The following is a 10,340-nucleotide window of genomic DNA, read 5'->3' on the forward strand; positions in this document are numbered from 1 at the left end:
TTCGGAAGACTGGGTTATGTAAATACGCTTTGGAATTGGTTTACTTTTACAATTGGATAAATGGTGCAAATCGGTGTCACAGGGATTTGTTCTATTCTGTACGCAGTATGGTATTTACATGTACAGTAAGCCAGTTTACACATACATTCAAACTTTAATTATCAAGCCTAGTTCAGTCTCATGATACATACTTACAAGCCTAAAGCAAGATTCGCACTCTAACAGCTCCTTCTACTTCTGGTCCCTTTAGTCCATACAAATAGTAAGAAACGATTAACCGAGATGGAAAACAATTGTACCTTTCTTGCCTTTCTTCTTTCCCGCTAAATGCGACTCATCGCTTTCCTCTGAAGTAGTAATGGTGGCAGCAGCAGACTTTGCCCACCCGTTCACTGGAGCAGCGCCTTTCGATTTCGACGCGATTGCGGATGACGAAGACTTCTTGACTGTCGGTAGTGACGGGAAATCTTTCAGATTTTTTGACGGTAGAGTGTTTGAGTTCGTCGATGCAAACGATGACGAGGATGACGAACTGGCATTCGTAGTTTTCCGAGCCGCAAAGGTCAATTTCTGTGGCGCCGGAGTAGGCGTTGCTGACGGCAACCATGCACTTGCGTATGCCTCAGATGCAGATATAGTAGGTGCCATCGGCGTCGCTAGTGTCGTCTGGGATGCCTGCCGTGGCGGTGCCGACATCGGCATTGTGATATGAGATGACGAGAGCTTTGGACCCAGTGATGATAAAGACGACATATTTTGTAGATTCGGCCGGCTTGTTGAAGAGGAAGTAGACGCTGCATTTGTCGAGGGATGGCCGCCCCAGACTGAACCAGTGTTGACCGGTTTGGTTCCTACCGGCCTACTCTTGCTAGGTGCTTTCCAGTGGCTCACTATACCATTCGAGCTAGACGGCAGTTCAGGAAAATCCGCATTCTATACTCGTCAGTTCCTGACCAAAAATAAAACTGAAAGTCAATACTACCCTAGCTCTCCATTCGCCCCATGCACTAAGAAGGTCTGCTTTCTTTTGCTTATCGTCATTAAACAATTCGACGAACTCGTGCACAATAATCGTCATTTCGTTGATGTCAGTCTCGAACAAGTCAATGTATCTTTGGATAACCGCTTTTGCTGATATGTTCGAGTTTCTGAAACCATCATTGATTTTCCTGAACGCGTCGTACTTGTACGAGCCTCGCGTCAGTAACTGTGCAGCTCGTTCATCTAATCGCTGCCGTCGGCTATATAAAACTGTTAAGGCTAAGACCTCACTTATGAACGCATTCGTCTTACAATAGGTCTAACTCTGACGCGCTATGGTCATCATTTTGAACAAGAGATCGGCTTCTCGACGAAATAGGCACAACGTCATCGTCAATCGTAACAGGAGTCCACCCAGAATCTGTCGGAACTGACCCAGGTTGTCCGAAATCGGCCGAAAGCTGCGTCCCAAACTTGCGCGAACTACTGCCAGCTGCGAGACTGCGCTGCAGGGCAAGTTGATCACGGGGCACCTGAATATTGTTCCCTCGTCGAGAAGAGCTACTTGATGACGACTGTTGCCACTCGTGCTGCTGTCCTCTGGTACTCGACGAGTTGTTTGTCGGTCGAATCCGACTACTTGTCACAGGCTCGACAAAATGGAAATTCGCCTCTATTGTTCTCGCCGACTTTCCGGTCCCGAATATCTCCGGATGCTCTGAAATCTGATGGGCTTTCAAATCAATTTCATTTTCGAAGACAACAAACTTCTTCTCCAGACATGACGTCGCCGGACACAAAAAATGCTGGTCTCGAAAATGTTTTTCAAGTGTGTCGTAGTTGAGGAAATACTGTGGCTCGCTGTTACCGGTGAGGCGTTGGTCACAAATATGGCATCGCTCGTGTTGCTCTCTGTAGTGCACGCGAAGCTCATCTGACGAGTAAAACCTCGTCTTGCAGAACTGGCACTCTGGGTGTCCCGTGAATCCGTCTTCGTCACCGACGCGTTCGTGCCTGAGCAGCGCCTTGTGAGTATATAACTTATGTTCGTAGATGAATACTTTCTTGTTCCTAGTACAGAGTTGACACATGTATTTCTTGTGTACTTCGGTCACATGTCGACGTAGATCCGCCCAGCCCGTGCATACATGATCGCAATGGCGATCTGGACAGTTGAACCGTTGCAATCTTCTGACATCATCCATGATCTCGCGTCTGTCGAAATCGATCCCGAGCTTGTTGTCTGAGCATGCGATGTCGCCTTCAGTGTAGTCCTCGTACTTCTTCGCGTTGTCGATCGTGAAAATAATTTTCGATTGAATAGTCTGTCTAGTCAGAGCTAGAACCACATCGACAGTTGCATAATAACGTACCCGACAATGAACGCATGCGTTTGTTTTATAGAGTGCCCGCATACGTAAGGCGCAGATATGGCATGACCGATGATTACACGGCGAGACAGCCGAATATTTTACTGGTTCCGCACAAATAAAGCATATCTCAGCCTACCCATCATCAGCTCCACAGAAGTTAACACCTCAGAGCCTAACAGAATACTTACACTCTCTCCTGGCTCAGCAGGGGCAGCAGATTCCATCAATTCGCCGTTGTCTGATGCTCCATTCGCTTCTCCTTCAGTCTGCTTATTCAGTGCGTCAACCGGTTCTTTGTCGCCTGCGAGAAACTTGGTCACTTTCTTAGACTTGTTATTCCGTTTCTTGGACCCAGCTCCTGAACTCGAACTTCCTGTGCTTTCATTCGCGGCCTGTTTGTCTTTCTTGTTCGGGTTCGATTGTTGCCTGCTGAACTCCTCAGAGGGAGATCCACTATTCGCCGGCGAAGCCGCAGTTGTAGAGAAGGAAGACATGGCTGACGGCATTCCCGGTAGACCTTGGCGTATGTACTAATCACCGACACGACGTCAAGCAGACTCACCAAATTCGTTTCAAAAGTACTTTATAACTCGCTGGAACACGCCTTTTTCAAAAATACAGTTCTCACGAGCAGTTCTAAGGAGCAGGGTATCCCACGCACTGCCAATGCCCACGAAGCTTCCGTCTGTGACAACTAAATCGCATATGCTGCGTATTAACCTTAAGAATTCCCCACCCTTGCTCAACTAATTTGCAATTTATTCCAAAATCTTGTCAAACCGAACGATTAAATTCCTCTCTCTCAGATCAAATACTCCCTACCTGCGAATATCGAAGACACCGCGGTAGTTTAGTTACGAAGGGTAACAGAGCGATAATATCCAAGGAGTTCGTCACGATTAATCACCCGAGCTTCAGGAGATTCCCACAACCGCTACGAACACCTTAATAGTGTACTGGACCCTAACCCCATATGGAGTAAGGTTTCTCGCGTGGGTTAGGTTGTCTGAGCCCCATCATTGGGTACGACGATTAAAGGTGGGAATTCGTCGTACCGTTTTCTCAGCCTGGAGAAAAAAAATTGAAAATGAGTAACACTTTCGAACGCTTGCTTGCAACATAACAACACGCTTACGACCTTTTCTACATCCCGCTTTTGGTATACTAGAATACGCAAGCTGGAAATTATTCGTATTAGCAAGGAATTATTGTTAATTGGCTGAAATGACGGCCACAAAGAAAGCAGGTACGCAATTGCGATTTTGCTCCCCCTCTCTCTCTCAGAGCAGCAGTGCTAACTCGCAATCTCCGACAGGTGTTCTCGGCGCAACGGGCAGTGTCGGCCAGAAATTTATTCTGCTCCTCGCAGAACACCCAGAATTTGAACTCTACAAGCTCGGCGCGTCATCACGGTCGGCTGGTAAGTCGTATGCCAAGGCAGTCAAGTGGCGGCAGACGGCAACAATACCCCAGTCTGCTACTGAACTCGTCGTTGTCGAGTGCAAGGCTTCCGAATTTGTGGATTGCGATGTTGTGTTTTCGGGATTAGATTCTGATGTCGCTGGTGATATTGGTATGTCGTGTTGTTACTGATTGTTGAGGCTGTTCTGACTATATTGTACAGAAATGGAATTCAAGGAATCTGGGCTCGTCGTTATTTCCAATGCGAAGAACTACCGCCGTGCACCAGACGTACCGCTCGTGGTCCCGCTTACTAACTCATTCCACCTCGATGTGGTTGCCCGTCGCGTCAAACAAGAGAAAAACCAAGGCTTCATCATCTGCAACTCGAACTGCTCCACGGCGGGCCTCGTTGTCCCGCTCGGCGCACTCATCGCGAAATTTGGAGACATCTCGGATGTGACGGTCACGACTCTTCAGGCGATTTCGGGAGCTGGATTTTCGCCGGGCGTATTAGGTTTTGATATCCTGGACAATGTCATCCCGTACATCTCCGGTGAAGAGGAAAAGCTCGAGTGGGAGACAAAGAAGATTCTCGGGTCCGTCGCGGAGGATGACTCATTCGCTCTGCGATCGAACATGACTGTGTCGGCGCAGTGCAACCGTGTCGCCGTGTCCGACGGCCATCTCGAGTGCGTGTCCATCAAGTTCGCGACACCCCATAAGCCCAGTGTGGAGGAAGTCAAGCAGGCGCTTCGGGATTACGTCTGCGAGTCACAAACGCTCGGATGCCCTTCTGCGCCGAAACAGTGCATTTATGTGCTCGAGGAAGCTGATCGTCCACAGCCAAGGCTGGACCGGAGTCGGGACAATGGTTACGCGATTTCTGTCGGCCGAGTGCGAGAGGATCCTGTATTCGACTTTAAGTTTATTGTTTTATCTCATAATACCGTTATCGGTGCCGCTGGCTCCGGTATCTTGATTGCGGAGACATTGCTCAAGAAGGGTTTGCTGTAGACAGTTTGCATCGAGCTATATCGGACTGGCTTTTAAAGAAACGTTTGGTGTTTGAGGGTTTCGATTACTGTATTCAAATATGACCATTTAATTCACACTATTCAACAATCCCGATCCGGAACAAACAATCCACAGAAGATTCAGCTCATTTTTAAAATACAAATGCTACAATGAACGATGCGCGGGCGCCAAAAAATCTCTACATTGATAACTATGCATAATTCGTCTCGTATTCCAGAACATACCAATATCTATGCAATCCCATTTTTTACACTTGTCCGCCCGGCTCGTTGTCTGTTTAGTTCTCAACGGGCCAAATATTGGGGCTCTGCGCCCGCAGGAATGCACCCTGCTGCGCTGGCCGTTTTTCCCGTTCAAAGTCGCGCCACCTGCGCATCTTGATTTGCGAGCTGTCGAATTCGCCTTCCGCTTCGTCGTGGCCCTTGTCACCGCCTTGGACCTGTCGGGTTTCGCCCCATGAGAAGTCATCGAATTTCCAGTCTGGCAGTGGTTAGCGTGTGTATCGAGGATGAGAAAATAGTAGGATAAGTAGATACGTACAGGCATTGAGCGGGAGAATGAAGTTCCAGACAGGCAGTGCGAGAAGGTAGATCATCATCCACAGCACATAACTCCATCGGTGTGCGGTCACAATGATCAAGACACCCGGCAATCCTAGCACAAGTGCAAGCAAGACAAGTGGAATGATGGGAACCGGTTTCCGAACTATGGCAATAACGATAACGTATACGGTGAACGCAAGTGCAACGGGCAACACGAGGGTACCGACCAGTTCAACGGTTACGACGAACTGCATGGATGCACAAAAGACACCGCAGAGTGAGTTCACAAGCGTGAGTTCCATGAGATTGTGCACTGTCGAATTGATCCATCGACGGCGCTGGGACAATAAGACCCGGAACGTATCGGGCACCTGAGTCTTGCAAACAGCCTGAGGTACGAAAATCTGCTTTCGCTTTGGAAAAGTCTTGAGCATAAGCGTCGAAAGATATCGATCTTCGCCAAGGAGCAACAAATTTTTCTTATGCAGTGTATCAACAACGTTATCGGAATATCGCTCGACAATATCAGGATTCGCAAGAATAGGGACCCAGTATCCGTCCTCGCCTTTGGGAGCCTTGATGCGATACATGCAGAAACAGCCCGGGAGACAAGTCACACCGCCGAAGACAGATTCGAAAGACTTGGTTAGATGATGAGAGACATAATACTCGAAAACCTGGATCATAGTGACCCAAGACTGACGTTTATTCGCAATCTTGGTCTCGCCGCACAATCCCATGACATTAGGATCATGCACCATGCACGAAATCATTTTCGTAAGCGAATCCGGATACACCTTCGTGTCGGCATCAACCATCAGAACGATCTCGTACATATCCGGCGAAATGCCTGTGATCCGCCAAATGCCGCTGAAAATTTCGTACTCGAGCTCGGTCATACGCTCATCAAACATGACTTTCTGGAAGAAAGACATTAAGATGATCTGCGAGTCACGCTTGCCTCTGTTACCAGGCTTTGCAAGGCCCGCTTCGGATGACGTGCCGCACTTGACAACGCACAGCATAGGCACTCGCTGCTGCTTGGTCGGGTCGATGGTCTCGCTGTCGTAAGAGTAAAATCCGGAGTAGACCTTGGCCATGTTGTGACGCTTGGACCCAGAGGCAACAGCGACATATGAGTACGGCTGTGCATTCTCAATTGGAGCGCTGAAATCGGTCATCATGCTCAACACGATTTCCGGAGTGGTCATGTCATTGCCAGCGCCACGAATCAATCCATCGCAGACAACAATAATCAGTTTGTGTGAATTGGGATAGTCCGTGGTTGCAATTGAATCCAGTGTGGTGCGGAGACCCTCAATTGACTCAGAATAAGCGGTAACCAAGCACATAGTGTGTACAAGCGGGAAGTTGAACGGCTTGTAGTCGGCAGGGGGTTGCGGAACGATATTGTCGTGGTAGTAGTTAGCAATTGCATCGTCGTCCTGGGCAAGTACTGTCGACAAACGTGCGCTCTCGTTATCCGCCGGCGCACCTTCGCGACCACGAGTATTAGGATACATGTTCAGCGAGGTTGTCGAAGTCGAGTAAGGCATTGCAGCAGCAGCCGGCGATGAGTTGCCGGCGGGGAATCCATAAGCGGACGCTCCAGATGAATAAAAGTTACTGGCTGAGTCATTACGCGAATGGGCATAGATGGATCCGGGGACAATCAAGTGAGAGGTCGACGACTGGGACTGAGAAGCCATAGTAGTCGGGAAACGCTGACGCGAGCGCGAGCGCTCGTTGTTGGTATAAGGCGACGTGAATCTGGAAGTCCGTGGCAAAAACCTACTGGCACGGTTGCCGGCGCCGTTGTTGTGTGCATTCACGATATGTGGAGCGGGACGGTATATATCGTCGGTCCAGTCTTCGATTTCGGCGATCCGCTTCTTCTCATTCTTGGAATACTTGACACCGACACGCCACGACAAGAACCAAGCAAAAACTAACGCGAGCAGGAACTTGGCCATGACAATAACGACTATAAACACAAGCGAGACGTACAAGACGACATCTGATGCGATGCAGCCAATCGTATCCGTATCAACCGATCCCACTTTGATGGTTTCAGTAAGACATTTTGCTATTTTACGGTCCGAAGACGAAGTCATCAGGCGAGTGATGTCCGTGCCGCGAATTTCATTTGCCGCGGTCGCATCGAGGAGCTCATTGAATCGATTCGTTGACAATCGAACGTCATTGGGATCGAGCCAGTTGAGCAAGTTCATGTCGAGAACGTAGCCGTTATAGACAACAAGATTGCGCGATGAATTGCGAACGTCATCCCACGTGAAATAGACCTCACCCGTAATTTTTAGACCATAATAAGCTTCCCGTGCCGGCGTCGATGTATGACATGCATATCCAGTATAGTATGGCCACGTGTAATTAGGCTCAGACGACCCATCCTGGTTGAATGTCTTGCATGGAAAATACCAGGCCATGTTTCCGTCACTGTCGTGTGGTATACTGGAATTCTCGGTAGGCAGAAACAAACCCTTACAGTCCGAATTCACGTTCTGGAACAGAAATGATCCATCTTGGCCGCCTGCGTCAAAAGGCGGATTATACAAAACGTTGCTGCCACTGGAAATACCCGCGGCGGCCGGGTGCGCAGAGAGTGTTAGATCGTAGGCACGTCCTTGGATAATCAAGTAACCGCTGTTGACAGAATTGATTCTCAAACGCAAAGCTGGTGCACTGCAGACTGTCTCGGTGAAACCGAAGGTCAAGAAACCAACAAATGCGGCAATAATCAAGATGAACGAGATTAAGCCCATTTTCTCCCGCCAAGCACTTTGCCGCGCCTTGGTTGGCATGCCACACCAGCTGAGCACCTTGGACGGCGCCCAGAAGGTGACGAGAGAACAGTAGACCTGCCACAACGAAGGCGGTCTGTACTTCTCCGCATTTGGATTGTACGGTCGTTTGGGCGGCGACAGTGCTGACTTGACAGCAACGGTATCGTCCTTGGACATCAGCGGCGATGGCGCGGGTGACGCTGAGGGCGATTCGCTAGACACGGCGTGAACGGCGCCCGATTTGGAGGAAGGTGAGCCCTTGTCGGTCTCGTCTTCATCCTCGTCGTAGTATTCGTCGTCGGCCTCTGGGGCAAACATATTTTCTTCGGCGCGTGAAACAGATTCCCCTGCGGAATTTCTGGCGCGTCCGCGTCCACCAGTTCGGCTTGAAAGCGGCACGAGAGCCACGCCGGCGGACGGGGAGGCTTCACTAGCGTCCTCGGGATCGTAGATGGTGGGATTATTGCCTGTTGTGGAGGGCAGGACCGGCATATTTTGCTGGGCGGCATGTTGTGTGTAGTAGTACGTCGGATGGTCGCGGTTGATTCTGGAGCGCTCTGGACGGATTAACGAGCGCTTTCGCTTGAAATCTGCTGCGGAAATGGAGGTAGGCATGCCGCGTTGGTTTGTGGAGGCGCCCCGTTCGAGGTCACTGCGGGCCGTAACGTGAGAGACGAGAGGAGCAGAGGAAGAGGTCGGGAGTTGTCTAGAGCGATTTTGCTCTCGGACGGAGTGTCGCGAAGAGGAGACGTCGTTGACCTCCATTGCAGATAGAGGCGAGTTGAACCGCTGTCATAAAACTCAGGACGGGAAGAACCTATAATAGTAGTAGGAAGGGATATCCGCGTGTGAGTGTGAAGACTGCAGAGGCAAAACAGACTCCCAGGAACAGGCCGGGTAACATTCGTTTCGTCGCAGGACCGAGTTTACGTTGTGCCGTTTTCGGCCGTAACTAAGAATAGACGCCACGTGATGTGCCAGGCACGGCACAGAAAAAGTTTCTGAAATCTTTTGGTGATATATGCTAGCGAATACAGGAAACGCACTCTTAATGGATGGAACTCACAGTCTCAGCTGTTGAAAGGCAAGTTTGCAATAAACAAATTCCTCAGGCGTTCCGCATGCAGTAATGAGTCGAATAGCTTTAACTAGAAAGTAGACTAGTCGTGGATAGACATCACTCACACGCCACAGAATAGTCCAATTATTGTGCGTATTACTCAAATCGGCATCCCGAATGCAAGTTCGATTCCATTATTCGATTGTTAGATCACTCTGCTGCGCTGCGCTGGGGCGATGGACAAGAGTCTGGCATATGCTCTTTTGCGGTGGTGTCTGTACAGAAAGCACCAGCAGACTTTTTAGGAATAACGGAATATTACATAACAACACGTTCAACTTCTACATGAAACGAGGGTAGCCGACTAGACCGCGAGATGCAGATGGAGTAGGCGGATTTGAGCATGTTGCTGTATGGCATAACTTTGGTTGAATATGACATCATCAACAGACATGGTGGAACACGTGCGCGTTATCTAGCCACGTGACCCTCAGAGACTACGCAGATTAAGGGAGGTTCACTACGCAGTTATCATCATAGATGTAGAACTTATCCAGCATGTATCATTTGCAAATCACATTATGTACGGCCACGTCTGCAAACTGCAGCAATATGACATGCAATCGACGACAAGAGCAAACTGCTTCACTCCTAACTGCAGTATCTAGTACAGGATAAGTAAAAGTGGCTGAAAAGAATCCATAGCCACTGTTCGTACACCCTGAATATGGGCGAGATGGCTCGATTAGTTACTGGCAACGAACAGTCAATAATATCACGCGCATTCCATGAGTTGGCCGCACCCGCGCGATAAACAAGTGTTCTGTGTGCGACTGCTCGGTGATTGTATAAGAAGCGTAGTAAGCATGAAGCGAAGAGCTGCTGTGAAATAGATAGGCGCGACATATACATATCTATTTTAGATATAACTTAACTTACTTAGATATAAGTTATATCATCTAGTGCATAAGGGGCAAATACAGTTTCAGCCTTCCAGGCCGCTCTAGGGAAGAGTCACTAACTGGAGGCGGCTTAGTGTTTCTGTCGCTCTCCCCTGACACGAGGGGGGCACCCTCGACCACAGACCCTAACCGTTCTATTAATATTCGAATAATTATTTTCCCCATTTTTATATTAACCA

At 49.0% G+C, this 10,340-nt stretch overlaps 3 protein-coding genes across 3 annotated transcripts; 1 reads left to right on the top strand and 2 right to left on the bottom strand.

Annotated features, from left to right (window-relative positions):
* Positions 1 to 70: 70 nt before the first annotated feature.
* V1508DRAFT_439446 (uncharacterized protein) lies at positions 71 to 3,243 on the bottom strand. Its single transcript, XM_066942215.1, has 5 exons — positions 2,543 to 3,243; positions 2,355 to 2,486; positions 1,294 to 2,306; positions 983 to 1,241; positions 71 to 933 (listed from the first exon to the last, which is right to left on the bottom strand). Exons 1-5 carry the CDS (start codon positions 2,858 to 2,860, stop codon positions 274 to 276), a joined length of 2,382 nt encoding a protein of 793 aa, XP_066795866.1. The 5' UTR covers positions 2,861 to 3,243; the 3' UTR covers positions 71 to 273.
* A 228-nt stretch (positions 3,244 to 3,471) lies between these two features.
* Positions 3,472 to 4,872, top strand: V1508DRAFT_455806 (semialdehyde dehydrogenase). The gene is made up of 3 exons (XM_066942628.1): positions 3,472 to 3,600; positions 3,670 to 3,927; positions 3,979 to 4,872. The coding sequence occupies exons 1-3, from the start codon at positions 3,579 to 3,581 to the stop codon at positions 4,770 to 4,772; spliced, it is 1,074 nt and encodes a 357-aa protein (XP_066795867.1). The 5' UTR covers positions 3,472 to 3,578; the 3' UTR covers positions 4,773 to 4,872.
* A 198-nt stretch (positions 4,873 to 5,070) lies between these two features.
* Positions 5,071 to 8,754, bottom strand: V1508DRAFT_354643 (chitin synthase-domain-containing protein; the record flags this gene model as incomplete). Its single annotated transcript, XM_066936925.1, has 2 exons — positions 5,071 to 5,273; positions 5,334 to 8,754. 2 exons carry the CDS (start codon positions 8,752 to 8,754, stop codon positions 5,071 to 5,073), a joined length of 3,624 nt encoding a protein of 1,207 aa, XP_066795868.1.
* Between the last annotated feature and the right edge of the window lie 1,586 nt (positions 8,755 to 10,340).

This window comes from Lipomyces doorenjongii (genome assembly GCF_038497915.1).
Source record: "Lipomyces doorenjongii strain NRRL Y-27504 unplaced genomic scaffold V1508scaffold_24, whole genome shotgun sequence".
Taxonomy (NCBI): Eukaryota; Fungi; Ascomycota; class Lipomycetes; order Lipomycetales; family Lipomycetaceae; genus Lipomyces; species Lipomyces doorenjongii.

Bases quoted from the DNA above. Each gene is read 5' to 3' on its own strand.
- V1508DRAFT_455806 (XM_066942628.1), top strand. From the start codon at position 3,579: ATGACGGCCACAAAGAAAGCAG. The intron at 3,601-3,669 runs GTACGCAATTGC...AATCTCCGACAG, and splicing joins GACGGCCACAAAGAAAGCAG to GTGTTCTCGGCGCAACGGGC. The intron at 3,928-3,978 runs GTATGTCGTGTT...TATATTGTACAG, and splicing joins TGATGTCGCTGGTGATATTG to AAATGGAATTCAAGGAATCT.
- V1508DRAFT_439446 (XM_066942215.1), bottom strand. From the start codon at position 2,860: ATGCCGTCAGCCATGTCTTCCTTCTCTACAACTGCGGCTTCGCCGGCG. The intron at 2,487-2,542 runs GTAAGTATTCTG...GATGATGGGTAG, and splicing joins CTGCTGAGCCAGGAGAGAGT to GCTGAGATATGCTTTATTTG. The intron at 934-982 runs GTAGTATTGACT...TGACGAGTATAG, and splicing joins GGGGCGAATGGAGAGCTAGG to AATGCGGATTTTCCTGAACT.